General features: G+C 43.4%; 1 protein-coding gene across 6 annotated transcripts in view; it reads right to left on the reverse strand.

Moving 5' to 3' along the window:
- Positions 1-42: 42 nt before the first annotated feature.
- SIPA1L1 (signal induced proliferation associated 1 like 1) overlaps positions 43-19,885 on the reverse strand; it is a 232,494-nt gene continuing 212,651 nt past the window's right edge. For 5 of the 6 annotated variants that reach the window (XM_044272804.1, XM_044272806.1, XM_044272807.1 and 2 more), the window contains 5 exons: positions 15,149-15,371; positions 14,331-14,477; positions 11,234-11,348; positions 9,396-9,477; positions 43-1,896 (listed from right to left, as the gene is read on the reverse strand). In XM_044272804.1, coding sequence (XP_044128739.1) covers positions 1,753-1,896; positions 9,396-9,477; positions 11,234-11,348; positions 14,331-14,477; positions 15,149-15,371 — 711 coding nt within the window. In that variant the 3' untranslated portion in view covers positions 43-1,752. The remainder of the gene's footprint in view (positions 1,897-9,395; positions 9,478-11,233; positions 11,349-14,330; positions 14,478-15,148; positions 15,372-19,885) is intronic. The other variant, XM_044272805.1, reaches the window with a different exon arrangement.

Below are 19,885 nucleotides of genomic sequence, written 5' to 3' on the forward strand. Positions count from 1 at the left end.
CCTGGATTTCTGAGTTGCTCACAAAAAATAACCAAAAGCAGTAAACTTTTAAAACCAGTTTATTTTCAGGATTTTACAAGTTTCTCTGCAACCTCAGATACAATAACTTTGTTGCAAATTTCTAATAAATAGCCTTCCTCAAGCACCTCCCTTTTTGAAGAGGAGAAATCAAAGATTTCAGAACGGTTGAGAGAGGCTTGCGGGGAAAAAAAAAAAATTATAATTCAATGTACAAGTGATACCAGGCATTATTATATAAATCTCCTTCATACAGTCATTAAAAAAAAGACACTCAAACACTTTTTGATCTCCATGATAACAACTTACCAAACGACTCTGGCAGGGTGAATAACTGAACTGTAAGCTTTTTGCCATGTGAGTGAATAAAGTATTTCTGTACACATCGTTTTAAGCAATTAAAAACAAGACCAAAAAAAAAAAAGCAAAAAGCACTTTTTTTTTTTTTAAACATTGCAAAAAAACAAAAGTGTCACAAACATTACTAATAAAAAGCATTGCAAACAATATTTTCAGAGAACAAATTACATTTTCTTACAAAATATAAATCTCTCTGCCTAGATAGAATCTGGTAGCAAATATAGGGTTTGGTTTAAAAATTCATGTTATAGGTAAATTTTCAACTGTCCATTTTGATGCCATGTAGATTTCCATGTATAGTGGAACATAAAAGTGCAGGTGACTGAACGCTGTAGCTTTATCCTCTATATTGCTGAAATAAATAGCCCAAATTATGACTGTACAATATTTGTACAGCAATTTTACAGGCAGAGGGGACTGTTCAGACAAGGTCACTACGAAGAATATTGAATTTGAAATTGTTCGCTGTGATATGTGCTTCTAGAAAACGATAAAAGAAGCAAACGTTAGTGTTCAATTAACAAAAAAAATAAAAAATAATGAAGTTTCTGAATACGACGCAGGGCTCAATACGAAAAAGGTCCACCAGGGACAGACAATCCATGGTCCTGTACAGTTTAACAGATTATTAGTACAGGCTACTATAGTTAAGAAATGCAAAATAGAATTCTATTGAATGCATGATGGCAGAAGGTCTTTTCCATGTTTATGCGACAGCCAAAAAAACGAATGCGTAATCTCCCTGTACCTATAATTTATCAGTGGATTGGAGGTTATTGCTATTTTACAAATTGAAAGTTGAGGTACAAGTAACTATCTACACTAGTGGGGTAAAAAAGGAAAATGAAAAGACTGTGGTAAACACCGTACTACAATAAAAACACAACCAAAATTCCATTGCTCAATGGAAAACATACACAGCGCGTCAGCGGCGATGTTTCTTCTTCTTATTAGATGGCTTAATTTGCTTTCTTATGCGGATTTGCACAAGAAAATTTATTTCAAGTGATACAACCCATTCAGAGCCAAAGGAATAGTCATTTTATTTTTTTTTGCTCGGGGATTATTGCCCAAAAAGCGACCAGGTTTGGCATTTGTTTTTGCGTTCAAAACTGTACAAGATTTACTTCTCAAATATTCACATTTCAGCTAATAGATTTCATATTCTGTGTAACTCTCAGAACATAGGCAGTGTGTAGAAGTGACACTTTGCTGGACACATGCAGGCAGGTCTAAAAGTAGAGAGATGTGAAACGCTGCGGCTTCTTTCTATGTACACTTGGATCCAGGTGCAGTTAAAGCTAAAGGTCTACGGGACACACTCGACTGGACACAAGGAGTGTTCGGCTCTGTACAAGTCTGTATCGTCCGTTATTAGCTCATGTCTATAGTGTTGAACACCCATTCTGTGAACTTCTTCAACTTTGCAGTTGCATTCTGTGATTCTTCCTGCAAGCGTAGGTTGTCCTCTCGTAAGAGCTGCACTTCAGCTTGAAGATTTGCTTTATCTTCCTTTTCCTATAACAAACACATAGGATCATTAGTAAGCAACTTCTGATATATTACCTTGTGCCTGTTCCTTTTATTACAACATTCAACAGCACAAGGGAAATATCTCCCATATTTGAATAGTTAGTTTTATTTTTTAATTGGGGTTGCTCTGATGCTAGATACAGTGGGATGCGAAAGTTTGGGCACCCTTGTTAATCGTCATGATTTTCCTGTATAAATCGTTGGTTGTTACGATAAAAAATGTCAGTTAAATCTATCATATAGGAGACACACACAGTGATATTTGAGAAGTGAAATGAAGTTTATTGGATTTGCAGAAAGTGTGCTATAATTGTTTAAACAAAATTAGGCAGGTGCATAAATTTGGGCACTGTTGTTGTCATTTTATTGATTTCAAAACCTTTAGAACTAATTATTGGAACTCAAATTGGCTTGGTAAGCTCAGTGACCCCTGACCTACATACACAGGGGAATCCAATTATGAGAAAGAGTATTTAAGGGGGTCAATTGTAAGTTTCCCTCCTCTTTTAATTTTCTCTGAAGAGTAGCAACATGGGGGTCTCAAAACAACTCTCAAATGACCTGAAGACAAAGATTGTTCACCATCATGGTTTAGGGGAAGGATACAGAAAGCTGTCTCAGAGATTTCAGCCGTCTGTTTCCACAGTTAGGAACATATTGAGGAAATGGAAGACCACAGGCTCAGGTCAAGTTAAGGCTCGAAGTGAAAAACCAAGAAAAATCTCGGATAGACAGAAGCGACGAATGGTGAGAACAGTCAGAGTCAACCCACAGACCAGCACCAAAGACCTACAACATCATCTTGCTGCAGATGGAGTCACTGTGCATCGTTCAACTCTTCGGCGCACTTTACATAAGGAGATGCTGTATGCGAGAGTGATGCAGAGGAAGCCTTTTCTCTGCCCACAGCACAAAAAGTGCCGCTTGAGGTCGGCACATTTGGACAAGCCAGCTTCATTTTGGAATAAGGTGCTGTGGACTGATGAAACTAAAATTGAGTTGAGTTATTTGGCCATAACAAGGGACGTAATGCATGGAGAAAAAAGAACACAGCATTCCAAGAAAAACACCTGCTACCTACAGTAAAATATGGTGGTGGTTCCATCATGCTGTGGGGCTGTGTGGCCAGTGCAGGGACTGGGAATCTTGTCAAAGTTGAGGGACGCATGGATTCCACTCAGTATCAGCAGATTCTGGAGACCAATGTCCACGAATCAGTGACAAAGCTGAAGCTGCGCCGGGGCTGGATCTTTCAACAAGACAACGACCCTAAACACTGCTCAAAATCCACTAAGGCATTTATGCAGAGGAACAAGTACAACGTTCTGGAATGGCCATCTCAGTCCCCAGACCTGAATATAATTGAAAATCTGTGGTGTTACTTAAAGCGAGCTGTCCATGCTCGGAAGCCATCAAACCTGAATGAACTAAAGATGTTTTGTAAAGAGGAATGGTCCAAAATAGCTTCAACCAGAATCCAGACTCTCATTGGAACCTACAGGAAGCGTTTAGAGGCTGTAATTTCTGCAAAAGGAGGATCTACTAAATATTGATTTCATTTCTTTTTTGTGGTGCCCAAATTTATGCACCTGCCTAATTTTGTTTAAACAATTGTAGCACACTTTCTGTAAATCCAATAAACTTTATTTCACTTCTCAAATATCACTGTGTGTGTCTCCTATATGATATATTTAACTGACATTTTTTATCGTAACAACCAACGATTTATACAGGAAAATCATGACGATTAACAAGGTTGCCCAAATTTTCGCATCCCACTGTATTTATGACTTCGCAAAGGTCATCAATATCAGAACAAGGGCAACCCAATTGAGACTAGACAATAAGGAGGGGTGAATGTCGCATATCTAATTTACTTCCCTTTACGATACATTCCTAACAGTGGCTGCAGAAACTGTATCAACATTGCGGTAGGGCTGCAGCTAACAATTATTTGAATAATCGATTAGTTGTCGATAATTTCATTGATTAAATCGGGAAAGAACACCAAAATGACAAAAAAAAGGGTTTTATATGATTTTACTTCAAAAATTATGTTCAAATGCCATATTAAAACAAATTTAGGAGTTACATAATTATACAAATTTTGCATTACAATGTAAAAAAGTTATGGGGGTGATCTGTAGATGGCACTGTTATGGGGGATCTGTGGATGGTACTGTTATGGAGTGGATCTGTGGATGGTACTGTTATGGAGTGGATCTGTGGATGGCACTGTTATGGGGAGGGGGATCTGTGGATGGCACTGTTATGGGGAGGGGGATCTGTGGATGGCACTGTTATGGGGAGGGGGATCTGTGGATGGCACTGTTATGGGGAGGGGGATCTGTGGATGGCACTGTTATGGAGGGGATCTGTGGATGGCACTGTTATGGAGGGGATCTGTGGATGGCACTGTTATGGAGGGGATCTGTGGATGGCACTGTTTTGATGGATGGCAGTGTTATAGGGAGGGGGATCTGTGGGTGGCAGTGGTACTGTTATGGGGAGGGGGATCAGTGGATGACACTGCTATGGGGGGGGATCTATGGATGACACTATATAGCATCGTATGCTATATGTGTCATCCACAGATCTCCCCCATAACAGTGCCATCCACAGATCGACCAATACACCGGCCACATCAGTATTCAGACTATTCCGTAGGCCTCATGCACACAACCGTTGTTGTGTTCCGTTCCGCGATCCATTTTTGTTTCCGTGTGTCTTCCTTTATTTTTGGAGGACCACCAGACATAAAGGAAAGTAAAAAAAAAAAGTCTAAGACAGGTTTGCCATGCAAATGATAGGAAAAAAACGGACGCGGACGACAATCTTGTGTGCCTCCGCGTTTTTTAGCAGTCCCATTGACTTGAATGGGTCCGTGAACCGTTTTCCGCGAAAATAATAGGACAGGTTATATATTTTTTTACGGACTGGAACCACGGATGCGGATGGCAAACGGTGCATTAGCTGAGTTTTAAACAGACCCATTGAAAGTCAATGGGTCTGCAGAAAATCACGAAAAACGGCACAACGGACACGGAATAAAACAACGGTCGTGTGCATGAGGCCTTAACTGGCAGTAACTTTTACTTAAACTTTAAATTAGCTCTATGATCTTTATTACCTTACAAATACAATTAAGCTCCAGTAACAGGCGGAGCACTCACTCACGTGATGCGCCTGCTCCGCCCACTTTATGAATGAAGCAGGCGCGTCATGTGAGTAAGTGACATAATGCCGCCGCCGCCCGCTCTGCCTGTTACCGGAGTTTCATTGTAAGTTAGTAAAGATGCGCTGATTTAAAGTTGAAGTAAAAGTTACTGCTGGTTAAGGACCCTGACCGCCCGCTCCCACCCCGCATAGCAACGAATCCAGTTATCGAATATTATCGATCACTTTGATTAATCATTGCAGCCCTACATGGCGGGTAAGAAAGCCCCCTCTAGGGGACTACTAAATGAATCCAATCAATGGATATTAAATTCCACATATATTACGATCAGTATGATTCTCTATGGGCCATCTCTACCTGCAATGTCACCAGTATTGATCCCCACGTAGCCCTTATCTACAGTACCAGGGCTAGTTGTTCCTTTTGGACCGCTGCTTCTATCTAAACAAAGGTGGACTGAATAAAGGGGTCGTTATTGCAAGTGAATTTTATATTTTTAAAAATTGTGCTTTATAAATGATGTGACCACTGGAAATTCCCACCCATTGCAATCTTGATTTTCCATCAAAAGGAGAATGCCTGACCGAGCATGCCTGACCAACTCTCTAGCCACTTCTGACCCAAACAGTAAAGGTAGATTCATATCGCACAATTGTCAGGCCAATTATTTGGAACAAACGTTGCTACGAGTGCTCGTTCCTCATAACAGGCCATGTAAATGTGCCTCCAATCATCCAATGTATGAGCAAAATGTTCCTTTATCCGGTCAATTCATAGTTTATGCAGCACATTAAATCATTGTTTCTGGGCAGCAGATCATGGTATGTAAACTGCGATCTGCTGCCCAGAAACAATTAATCTGTATGAGGAAAACTTTAAATTCCTGCTCATTCTGGGCTTTGAAGTCCAGGAGGAGGTCCTATCAGTGATTGATTGACAGCTATTAGTATACACAGTCATAGAGGGAAGGCTGCCAGTCACTGATAGGACTGTCTTCTTGACGTCAAAAGCCCAGAATGATCAGGTATCCTCCTGCTCTGTAACATACCGCCTTCCAATTCGCACCAAAATCTGCAATTAGAAATTGTGGCTATGGTGCAGAAACCAACATAAATCTGCACGGAAATTTGTGCGGATCCTATGTGCAGGTGGCCTAAGGCTACGATCATACGGACATGCTGGCTCGGACTGGCCCACAGGGGTACAGGTGAACCCCCCGGTGGGCCCCTAGTCTCCCACCCCCGGCACAAGTGGCACATAAAACAGTAGACTTACTGCACTACATGCATATACTCAATGTACAGCACCTCAACCAGCCTATGTTCATAGAGAAAAACTTGATAGATTATTAAAGAAACTCCCCAGTTTATTATTATAGATCCGATCAAAGCTGAGATGACTTCTAGGTATAGAGGAAAGCTGCCAATGTCCTCCTTTCCCAGGACCTACCTTCTCAAAGTTGCTGCAGTGACCCCCATATTCTTGCTGCTGTGCGAGCAAGGTAATATTTGAATGCATCCGAACGGTGGGCCCCCAAAATAAATTTTACTGGTGGGCCCCAGTCAGACACCATGTGAAAGTTTTTTTTTTAATGGCCGTCAAAATGGTCTAGCATGCGCATTGCCACTGCATTCATCTCTATGGGAGTTCAGGAGACAGCTACTTCCAGTAGGTCCCATACAGATGAATGGAGTGGCATTTTGCCGCTCCGAAGAGTAGGGGGTACCCATTCTTGTCCCAGCAGTAGGACACTCATTGATCTAATAGTTACCCCCTGTCCTGTGGATAGTGGATGAATTTTAACAAGCAGAATAGCCCTTTACGGGAAAACACCATTAATAATAAAAGGCATATTCATTGCTGCAAGATTTGCTTGCAAACCGTTGTTGAAATGCGATGTATACTCTCCATATACTTTACCAAACATGAAGCCGATTTAGAGCTAAATGCATCTTGGCAATAAAACTGCAATAAAATCAAATACAAATCTGACAACAACACGTAAGGTTTAATACCAGGAGGCGGCTGATGAGAAAGAAGTCGGCATAGTTGATGGTTAAACAAAGGCATTCCGGGGACCGTCCCCTTCCTGCTGTGAGGGAACCATCAGATGCAGAGTCAGAGGAACCTGCCAAGAAGTCTCCTACGCAGGCTATTTGCAGGTCTCCAATTACCAGCATTGAAACCTCCTCTGGGAGAGGGACGCCTTACTGATAAGTGTACAGGTTTATGAACAATCTCAAATCATGTGGCGTAAGGTCATCTAGAATACACGCTGGCCTGGTTTGCGCACAGGGTTAATATACACTTCGCTTTCTGCACTCTGTACCATTTCTCAGTTCTCTGAAGCAATTTGAACAATGGATGGTTTCATTCTGCTGGCCATGGCTGTGTCCAGGGAAACCAATATAAAAATATAATGGAGGGAGTTTATCATAGACTGGCCTTTTACGCTGGTCTATGACATCCCCAAGTGCTGCCGAAGGCTGTGCCTAATTTATGACCACGTTACCATGAATTAGGCGCAGCTTCGCAGTCCACGTGCCTACTAGCTGGCGTAGATTTCTGTCTTTTACACCAGAAAACGGTTGTAAAAGCAGATAAATATGCCAGTGCCCCACCCTTCACCATGCCCCTTTTCCGGAAAAATCGGAAAGGGCGGCAGAGAAACGGTACTTGTGCAAAAATATTTGCGCTAGTGGTGTTTAGAAAATCCTTTTAGGGCTCATGCACACATTGACTTGAATAGGTTCGCAATCTGGAAGATACGGAGCAGAGGCACGGAGCGGAAGCACTACAATGTGCTTTTTTTTTTTGTGGTGCGGGCCCATTCAAGTCAATGTTCTATTTTTTTTGCGGTGCTGAATGAATCTTGCAGATCGTGGACCCATTCAGGTGATTGGGTCCGCATCTGCAAACAGCGTGCACATGGACGGTACCCGTGCAATGTGGAGCGCTATTTGCGGTCTGCAGCACGGGGCACACACGCACTCATGCGCACGAGCCCTTATTTCGAGGAAAAAATTCTGTTAGAGATCTATACATGTGCCTGGTTGAAGCCTTGGCAACACAATGAAAGCATCCATTATTTATGGCTGCATTCCCAGAATGGGAATATTGCCTCATTCACACGTCAGTGTTCGGTCAGTGATTTCCATCAGTGATTTTGAGCCAAAACCAGGCACAGCTCTAAACACAGAACAGGTGCAGATCTTTCCCTTATACCTTATGTCTGTGGAGGCTCCAATCCTGGTTTTGGCTCCTAATCACTGACCAAACACTGAATGCATTAAACAGCAATAAGGTTTAGATTACAGAATAACGGATCCATTTCTTAAACGTTTAGAACTCTCAGATTTGTCTTTTAGGCTCTGTTCCCATCTGTTCAGAGCCTCTGATGCATATTCCCATCAGATCCGATGGGAAGAACATAAGCACGGACTGCATTATAAATGGGATTTGTCAGGTGGTGTTGGTATCCATTATATACCGCGGATCCAGCAATGTATATCCATGAAGCAAGTGTGAACACAAATCTAAAATTAAGTATATAGTCTTAATTAAAAGGGGTTGTGCCAAGTTTTTAGGTTATCCCCTATCCACAGCGCTCAGCCATCATCATTGCTCCCATAAAGAATGAATAGAGTGGCGGCGCGCACGCACGACATGCTGCTCCATCAGAACGGGGAACGGGACCTCCAGTGGGGCTCTCAGGGATCAGCTAGTTATCCCCTATCCAGATAACCTAAAAACTTGGCACAATCCCTTTTAAGACAGCAGATCAGTATATGTCCACTGGGTATAAGTGCCTAAAAAGTTTGGATGGTTTTTTATTATTATTGGGCCTTCTCTGTTGGATCAGGTAAAACATATATAATTTTTTTAAAATGGAATCCTGTCTAGATATCGCTGTTCCGTGTTCTGTAGATTCCCTCACCTCAGTGTTGAACTGACCCTCCAGAGAATCCTCCAGTGGGCCCAAGCTCTGTCACAATAAAATATCCCTTTTGAAAGAAACTATAGACTGCCCCCCCATGCGCCAGGCCCCTCACATGGAATATAATTACCCCGCACCGCCGCTGCTTCTCCCTGTGCTCCAATGAAAAAATCTGTGACTCAAGATGCGACCGTGTGCGCAAAAACATCACCACAATTTTGGTGTAAAGTTAGACAAAAGGGTCTGGCTAGGCACTAAATTTATCATACAATGCGAGCCACTGAGATAAACCTGGCGCCTCTATAGACTGCCTGTCTACAATCTGCCCCACGTCCACAAGTATAGTACGCTTCCTGTACGCCGCCATACCTTTTTCAAGTCATACTGCAGCATCTTCAGCATGCTTTCCAGCTGTTCAACCTTCAAAGCCAGTGAGGTGGGAGAGTCTTTCCTGCGGTGGAGAAACAGCAATAAGATCTATAACATGGCGCTGGATAAGAAAGTGACAAATTAAACCCAGTAGGAGTTTTACCATTTCAAGTCTACTCTTCTAACTGAAGTGAATTATGGGGGTCATTTATTAAGATTGGCGTTTTAGATGCCGGTCTTAATAACCGCTATAGATGGCGGTGGATCCGCCATAGTTATGAAGAAGCGCCGGCCTCTACACAACTTCGTCGCATCCAGCGCCAGTCTAAATGTACGCCAGCTTCCTTGCGGTCTTACATTTCAACTATTTTCTACGCCTACAACAGGCACAGAAAATGATAAATGAGACGGTCCTGCCGACCTGTCCCCAGGCCGTGACCGCTTTTGTAGACCTATTAAGAGCAGGGAAAACTAACAAACTAAGGCTACTTTTACACTGGCGTTTCTGGGTCCGCTTGTGAGATCCGTTTCAGGGCTCTCACAAGCGGTACAAAACGGATCAGTTCAACCCCAATGCATTCTGCATGGAAAAGGATCCGTTCAGAATGCATCAATTTGGCTGCGTTTAGTCTCCGTTGCATTTTGTAGACGGTCACTAAAACGCAGCTTGCAGCGTTTTGGTGACCGTCTGATGATGCGGAGCCAAACGGATCTGTCTTACAATGTAAGTTAATGGTGCAATTGAAAACAGATCCGTCCCCCATTGACTTTCAATGTAAGTCAAGACGGATCCATTTTGATTTAGACTTTTTTTTTGAATGACTAATGCAAACGGATCCGTTATGAACGGATACAAGCGTTTGCATTATCAGTGCGGATCCATCTGTGCAGATACAAGACAGATCCGCACTAAACGCGAGTGTGAATGTAGCCTAACCCTTGCACCGCAATCTGCGCTAGAAATACGCCTAACATAGACGGTCATTTATTATCCAGAACTGCGCCTATGTTTATACAAATTAAAACATTAAAGAGCATCCATCAGCAGATTTGCACCTATGACGCTGGCTGACCTGTTACATGTGCACTTGGCAGCTGAAGGCATCTGTGTTGGTCCCATGTTCATATGTGCCCGCATTGCTGAGAAAAATGATGTTTATTATATGCAAATGAGCCTCTAGGAGCAATGGGGGCGTTGCGGTTACACCTAGAGCCTCTGCTCTCTCTGCAACTGCTGCGCCCTCTGCACTTTGATAGGGACCAAGCAGTGAAAACCTCATCATCCCTGGACCTGTCAATTAAAGTGCAGAGGACGCAGCAGTTGCAGAGAGAGCAGAGCCTCTAGGTGTAACGGCAACGCCCCTGTTGCTCCTAGAGGCTCATTTGCATATAATAAACATCATTTTCCTCAGCAGTGCGGGCACATATGAACATGGGACCAACACAGATGCCTTCAGCTGCCAAGTGCACATGTAACAGGTCAGCCAGCGTCATAGGGACAAATCATGGAGCCACCTGAGGTATTTATTTACAGTGTTTTTCATTATCCCATGTAAGAGGATGATCGGCACCGCGGTTTGCACAAGGTGCATGCATCCAGGGAAGGCGTCCCACTAGTATATAGTGAAGAAGGACCGGCATCCTCAGTCACAGTCACTGATGCTATTATGCTTTGAATAAAAGTCTCTTCATATCGTCAAGAAAGTCAGTGCCGGTCCTTCTTCGCCACATATGTAAGAGGATGAAACAGGTTATTGAGGTTCAAAAACAGTCCCCTGGAAATAACTGGGGAAGTGCAATGTACTGAAGAGGATAAATGAAAGCATTGGAGGTCATACCCAAAATAAGTGCTGGCCTGAGAGGAAGCCTGGCCCTCCAACTGCTCACCCATTGAGGCTGAGCTCCCAGGTCTATGCTCCTCATCTGGGGAGGAAAAGAAGGAAGCCCTCTGATCTATGGAAACATAGAAATAAAGTTCAGCAGCATGACTTAGATAAAATGCATTAGGCTACTTTCACACTCGCGGTTTGTGCGGATCCGTCATGGACGGATCTGTTCAGATAATACAACAGTCTGCATCTGTTCAGAACGGACCCGTTTGTATTATCCGTAACATAGCCAAGACGTCTGGAACACCATTGAAAGTCAATGGAGGGCGGATCCGTTTTCTATGGTGCCTGATTGCGTCAGTGAAAACGGATCAGTTTGGCTCAGTTTCTTCAGACGGACACCAAAACTCTGCAAGCAGCGTTTTGGTGTCAGTCTCCAAAGCGGAATGGAAATTGGACTGATGCATTCTGAGCAGATCCTTATCCATTCAGAATGCAAACTGATCCGTTTTGGACCGCTTGTGAGAGCCCTGAACGGATCTCAGAAACGGAAAGTAAAAACGCCAGTGTGAAAGCAGCCTTACCCAGTTACACAATGCAAACAGAGAGTGTTCTTTGTACACATCATCATTTTCACTCAAGAACTAAGTAAAGTCGTGTCAGCCACACGTCATTTCCTAAAATCTCTTTAGAATGGTTGAAGATCTGCATCCCTTCATACAATCCTACTGTAAAGGATTGGATGCAGTGTGGATCCAGCAGGAAGGCGAGCTATAAATCCTTCCGTTATTATTCCCCTTCCCAGGGGATGTGGGGCGCTTTATCAGTAAAATATCACTCCAACACTAAGATATATTATAAACTATTCATGAACTTTTTGCCCCAAAATGGAATAGTAGTAGGTGACATAATGCACCACTAGCTACGTGTATCCATGTGACAGGGCTTGTAGCCAGGAGCTCTCATAGGGTCCCATAGCAAACCTTTGTATGGACCCCACAGAGTTTCCCAGTACGGGTGTGACCAGTAATCCCAGGCAACACAAAGCACAACACCCCAGATTTCCGGTGAATGTTATTTAGTTTTTTTTTTTTTGCTTTTTAATTACCGTAGGCTAAAGAAATTTTAAAGTCACCCTTGGTCTCACTCAATTTATCCAAGATAGTCTATGTCTGGATTTCTTGTGACCGTCTCATTGCGGCACCATTGACAAACATTGCGTGACATGTCGCATGTAGCTGTCCCCTAAAGAGGTTACGTACAGGATTGGACAGTATTATAATGATGTATAAGGCTGTGTGACCCTGAGAGTCCTGGAATCTATTGTCCGCACAATGCGGACAGTGTAATTCAGTAGATTTCAGGACTTTCAGGGCCTCACCTCCGCTCCTCTGACCCTCTAAAGATGTGTGCATGTTGATGTTGGCATAAACAGCAAGTATGAACTCTGTAATTGAGTCAGAATTAATAGTTTTTTTTTAAATAAACAGTTACACTGATGAAAGATGGCATGAAGGTACCAGGTGGCATTTTCAATTTGTACGGTGTCTATTTTCAGAATATGTCTAACCTGTTTGCTAACGTCGGTCTGGAAGACAGAGGTTTAGTGGAACCTATTTTTTTTTAAGGCAAAAATAGCACTGCGGCTTGTGATATTCTTATTCTAAAAAATACAGGTGTGAACGGAGCCTAAGCTAAGGGCCTGTTTGAAAAGACAATAATACAGCAATATCAGACATCGGTTTGTGAAGCTCCAGGATACAAAAAGGCCTTCTTCTGGGGATGGAGAAGACATGCTGTCTAACCATTCTCTCTGCTGGGTGCGGGCTCACATCACTGAGCACCAGACAGCGGGTGCTACTCTTACTAGTCCATTCTCCTGAATGTGTGCAGCTAAATTTTAAATGGGGTAATGATCTTCCATGTATCTACGACCTATCAGAAGATCACATTGATGATGTCTGTGATCTCTGTTCACCAACTGAATGGCTCCGCAGTGTGCTCCAGCCCCTTAGAATATTACTACGACAAATCTCTGAGCAATGCCTGACACGTGCAAGCAATAGGTCATGGAAATCACTGCCAAAGAGGTTAAGTGCTCTATAGAGACGGTGGGAGGAGAACATAGGCTTCACCAATGCCATCTTCTCACATGTCTCCAGGAAATACCAAATGATTACCACCAATTCCGACAGTAGGCACTAGTGTAGGGCTAAACAACCACTTTGGGTTGTGGTGAAATCGTAGCATAATTACTACCACAACGCAAACTCGGTGTAGATCAATGTGGGGGACCTTGCAACTTTCTGCTCTTATGTGTATGTCTGCTATACGATTAGCTGGGTAGGCATGTTGCCCTACCTAGCCAAAGTTGGCTGAACTCGACAACTTTGGTGGGATTGGCATAATATCTAATGTCTATGAGGGTGTGCCGACTCTCCCCACAAAGCAGATTTTGTAGGAAGCAGGAAGGAGCATGTTGTGTTGTCTCAAGGGAAATGTTTGACCCAGCCATGCAGGTGTATGCAGAAGTTGGAAACTATTGATCATTTATCATGTAGAGTAGACAAAGTTAATACAAGGCACTTACTAATGTATTGTGATTGTCCATATTGCCTCCCTTGCTTGCTGGACTACTTTTTCCATCACGTTATACACTGCTCGTTTCCATGGATTACGACCACCCTGCAATCCAGCAGCGATGGACGTGCTTGCACACTAAAGGAAAAAAAATTCAGTCCTTTCTGGTGGCCGAGACGACGGCAGCGCACATAGGCATGCATGCGCAGTAGAGCCCTGTCCCAGCCACCTCATATCTGTGCTGCAGCTGTGGATGTAAACCCTGGGTATGTGCAGTGCATAATGTGATGGAAAATTGAATCCAGCCAGCAAAGGAGGCAACATGGACAATCACAATAGGCATTAGTAAGCGCCTTGTATTAGTATTCATCATGTAGAGAAAGTTATTTGCTGAAGTGAGACAACCCCTTTAAATAACCCTCATATTTACATGTCCTACAGTTCAAAAAACTTTTTATAAAACACAGTTGCATGGAAAAAAACAAAACCCTCTATCATACATCTTAACTTTTCTAGACCACCTTACCCTCAAAGGCCTTGGCAGCATCTACTAAATTTGACCACTCTATATCAGAAGCAGCATCTGGAAGGGGCATAAGTCCTGGGTCAGGCATGGCCTGTCTTCTCTGATCATGAATGTCTGTGAGGGAGGTGTCTGAGGCAGAAAACTCTCCTAGAAATAGGAAGGATCATATGTATTGTTTTTGAACATCAGTCAAATGAACAAAGACTTATTACTTATCTTTCACAAAATGCCCTGCTACTGCCTGAACATGAACGAATGACTGACGCACACAATGTTCTTTTAGATCTGTCTTCAACAGCAACGTTATATGACCTTAAAATATTTAAACACCTTTCAGTAAGATCATAAAACCTAAAAATTGCCTCCGCTGTTGTTACGTCTGACAATTTGAAGTCTGTTGCCTGCTGGCCACTAAGAAGGGGCTCCACTCTCAAGGACCAGGTACTACAGGACATCCATTCATTTGAAAGACCACCACGTGTCGCTTTGTAAATGTTTTGCTGGCTTCTACTTCAAGAAATGTTATGGACACAGCTTATCGGTAGGCCTACTTATGAAAAAAGGCTTCCACACCTGTTGAGTAAATGGGTCTAACCCATAGAAAAGCAGACTATTTCTAATCTCTTCCCTCACATAGAAGGAACACAGGACATCTTAAGAAAATCGCTATAATCAGAGAGGATTTAGGGCTTCTTTTCTGAAAAGGTTTAGGCTGAAACTCTACATTAGGGCTCTTGCCCACTAGACACTTTGTATAATATTTGCATCTTGGGATACAAGAGGAGATCCTAGTATACAATACTTTCTACATTTCTCACCATGTATGGACTTCATACCCATAGTGTATGATGGTCTGCGCATTTGCAGTGACTTATTCAGAGAGGGGTATGTGCTGCTGAAGAGGACATCGTTGGGAAGAGCTTGGTCCAGGAGTGAAGCTCGAGCATTGATGAACACCATCTCGCGCTGACTGCTGTAGATGCTCTCATCAGAAAGTGTCCTGTGCAAGGATCTTTTGCTTGACGTTGTAGAGAAAGATGACTTTAAAAAAGAGTAAAAGTTACATAGTTAATGGGTTGCAAAAAAGGCATAAGTTCATCAAGCACAACTTTTTTGTTCTGTACTTGCAAACCCCAGGTGATCCGGGGAAGGCAAAAACCACTCTTTAAATGGCAGTAACCCAATCGGACAGATTCCTGAATCAAAACTCTCCATTAAAGGGGCTATCTTTTATTTTTGTTTTTTTTTACATTTAATGTGTCCCCACCCCCCTCTTGATTTCATTGGTACTCAACTTGCCTACTGGGCCAGTATATGCTCCTTGAACTAAGGACACGTGCCATACATTGTGCATGTGATCCTAGCCTGGTTACAACCCGCAGCTCATGCAGGAGAAGGAATCGGTCACCATAGATTCATTCTCACTCGTGCAGTGTGGGATGTAACCAGGCTAGGATCACATGATTCCAGAAATGCCAGGAGCATATCATTTTACCTGGAGCCCAGTGCTGGCCCCATATGCAACTATTAATAGCTACCAATGGAAAAGTTGTTACTATTATCAAAGGGAGGGGGACATGAAATAAAAAATAAACTGCAGACTGGAGGCAAAAGGGGGGGGGCCACAACTAAAACACTAGGTACAATAACAGGGTCTCCGGCAAATGTAGGTGTACCTCTCCGAAGACTACATAGCCTGACCTGTGCCAGCTGTATAGTGTGGCAGACTAGTTCGCATGCAGCATTTGCCTACGACTGCTTACCAGTGTGAACAGGTCTTTACCCACAGCCACGTGTTGTAGTAGGGAGGCTCCCATTTGGGAGAGTGGTTAACATCCACACCCCTATCCTTCCATCAGTGGGAGCATACAAATTAGCCCCCACCAATAGGGCATGTGGTGATGCGGAACATACACCAGTCACCCCGCACCCCACCTACCCCTCAAGCTAGCTGGGACTTTTTCCCTATCCACTTATATACGGTATGTTTTAAACAATTATCAAAAAAGTGATTTATTATTGATATAGAAATGCCTAATAGCTTCTCTATCGGCGGTGATATTTCAGTTCTCCAATGCCTCTATATCTACAGGCAGAAGAGGCTGAGCTCTGGGATATATAGCTTTGTAGTTCACCATTTCCATATAAAAGCCGTTTATGGCCTCCTGCGCACGACCATAATTGTCCCACTGTGTGCGATCAGCATTTTTTTTGCAGATAGCACACATCCATATATTTTGCAGATCCATGCGGTCGTTCCATAAATGATAGAACATGTCCTATTCTTGTCGATAATATTTTGGATAGAAGGGAGAAATATATGGATTGCACACGGAAGGTATCTGTATTTTGTGGATCTGTTGTTTGCAGACAGAAATACGGACACTGCCGTGTACACGAATCCTGAATGCCTGTTAGTCTTCTACACCCAGGTTCTGGGTACCTCGGTACCAAAGCCGACTTTGGAAACAAGTTTTAAAATTGTTTTCCAAGTTGAAAAATCAAACTCCAAAGTGATTCACCAAAGTCCCGCCAGACTTCAGTGATCATGGATTTGCCCTGACGGAGTCCGTCCACTTTAATGCTGTGCACAGATTTACAGCATTAATAGAAGTTTGGAGCGAAGCAACTTTGGATCTAAGATACAAAGCTCAAAGTGCTGTCAATCGCTGTGTGTTTGGGGAAGCAGGACTCGCAGGCTTTGCAGAATTTACAGCTTTATACTTGAAAATAGTGAACTAAATCACAGAAAACTATATATCCTGGAGTGACTGTGGCTTGGCTGACCTAAACTCAATGCATCATAGTGATTTATACAAGACAGCAGACCCACAGTGGGGCTGGATCTAGAAGCATTATAAATCACCATGATGCAGCGAGTTCTGGAAATGAGGCCATCACAGGGGTTTGTTTCCTTGGACAACACTTGCTCATGTGCACTAGGCCTAAATTCGCCCCGGTTTGGGAACCCACGCGGGTGGAGTTGGAAAGCACTGTCTTAGGTGACCCAACAGACATACCACGAACAGTCGTATTCATGTCTACAGACCTCGCAACCTCTCTGTATTAGGATGACCGTTCTAGGTATTTGGAACAAATCTCATGTATAGATGCAGGCCAGCAATTACCGGTGGGCCACATGCGGATCCCAGCCTTATTGTACATTGGTTAGTTTATCTGTAGTGTTGAGCGAACTTCTGTTTTCAAGGTCGGCGTACACGGTTTGGGTTCGAGTTAACTAAGAATTCGGTTATGGATTCAGCTACTACGGGCCATGACTTATGGTCCGTGGTAGCGGAATCAATAACGGAATTCTTAGATAACCCGAACCTTGTACGCCGAACTTGAAAACAGAAGTTCGCTCATCCCTAGTTATTTGTGACTAAGCCATCTGAGTGTGTCGCACTCTTCAGCGGGATGTGTTTTCTGCGGCTCTGCCCCTGGCTGCGAGCTCCTCTGAGTCACAAGTCAACTGTTTACTGATTCAGCTGCTTTCTTGTTTCCTATCCAGCTGTCATCAGGGAGAAAAGACGGACCTCTTCTGCTCCACGAAAGAGCTAAATAATACCAAGTGCATGGGAAAATGAGACAATGAAGTCAAAAAACTTCAACCTGCTTCAACCTGGCACCAGCTCATGGTTTCTATTATAGAAAAAGATCAGTCCTATCCTATTTTTTGGGGGGACAAGGTGACACTGTTATTTTTTTTTTTTTACGACGTTCACCGCATAGGAGATATTTTTTAATAGTTTGGACTTTTCGGAAGTGGTGATATGTAATATGTTTATTTATTGTTTATATATTTTATAAGTAAAACTGGGAAAGAAGGCGATTTATGCTTAATATTTTGGTGTTTGTGTTTTTTACTTTTCTTTCTTTTTTATTTAATAACTATTTCCCACCTTAAGGGCTACAACCTGTGATCTTTTAATCCCTTGTCCTATTCACCTAACAGAGCTTTATCAGGGTGAATAGGATCTCACACTGTCCCTGCTGCCCTGTGCATAGTACACACAGCAGCAGGGAGCTGACCATGGCAGCCAGGGCTTCAGTAGCGTCATGGCTGCCATGGTAAACGATTGGAGCCCCAGGATTACACAGATGGGGCTCCGATGGAAACTGCAACTGAGGAGTGAGGAGGAGGGGAGGGGACCCTGTGGCCACTGCCACCAATGACTAATACTTGGGGGGGGGGGGGGTTGCTACACTGTGCCACCAATGATGTTAACTTACCCATTAATTCAAATACAGGAGGGGTTACATGCCGCGGATCGCAGCGCCCTGTCATAGAGGTTGGGTGCCGGCTGCAGAATCACATGGCCGGCACCCAACCTCTATCGCAGGTAGCTGCTATCCGCAGCAGTTAACCCCTCAGGTGCCGCACATAGAATCACATAGCCTCCTGTATTTTAATTAATGGGCGAGTTAACATCATTGGTGGAGCAGTGGCCACAACCCCTCCCCTCCTCCGCCCCTCTCTCTTCTTATTGGCGGCAGCAGCGGCACAGGGGGGAGGGAGAGACTGCTTCCTTCTCCCCAGTGCTGCTGAGCGAACGCCTGCGCTGGGGCAGCAGGGCAAGGAATTCTTGGCTCCCATGCCCCGCCGCAATATTCAGCTACAGCGCAGCAGCAATACCAACTATGTATCCCTATGGACTCGGTATAGGAACCCCGATTGCCCATTTCTGGGTTTCTGATTTATAACGTCATTTACACCACTCACAGATGCCAAAGAATTGCACATTTGCCTATTTTAATGGGTCTAGAACAACAGATCTGTGCATACAGTCTGCGGTAGTCTGGAACCCACCTACTGTCTTATTATTTGATCCCTCCTTCTGCAGCTCGGCTTCTTTAGATTGTCTGCTGTGTATAAGCACAAGCCCATCACAAGCTCTCCAGGAAGACAGTGCATGGAGGGCGGATTTCCATTACAGCAAGGACGGAATGATTAAAAATTACAGACTACTAAACTAATCAGCAAGAAAAAGATTATCCAGTAATTGGCACACAATACAGAGGCAGATAATAAAGCCTCGGTGTGAGGAGCCTGCATTCCCAATGCTTCGTGTCTGCTCGGTCACACATTACATTCTGTTTACTGCTAGACATGTTTAGAAGATCCTTCAGGATAAAACCCTGAAATGAAACATGACAAGGAAGTACCCAAAGGGCCATCTTCTTAGAACTGTGTCATAAAAATTAGATAGGGAGACAGAAAGCAAGCAAAAAGGGAGGCCGTGAAAAAACGAAGCCAAAGCGATACTGTAACATATAGCGCCATGTTCAGACACTTCTGTAATGCAAAGCAAAAAAAATGGCAGCTTGCCGAGATCTTTAAAAAAAATATAAAAATTGCTATTTCCCAATGCATTTTTTTTAGCTTTACACAAAGAGGAGGAGTATATGGTTCACTGCTGCCATGGAAACTGTGTGCCCTGGAAGGACCGCTATAAAGTGCTCCGAGCACCATGGGGGGCTATTTTCCTGTACGGTGCCTTGCACACTCTGTGTGATTGCAAATACTGAAAATCTGTTGAGTTCAGACCTGGACA

This window comes from Bufo gargarizans, chromosome 11 (genome assembly GCF_014858855.1).
Source record: "Bufo gargarizans isolate SCDJY-AF-19 chromosome 11, ASM1485885v1, whole genome shotgun sequence".
Classification (NCBI taxonomy): domain Eukaryota; kingdom Metazoa; phylum Chordata; class Amphibia; order Anura; family Bufonidae; genus Bufo; species Bufo gargarizans.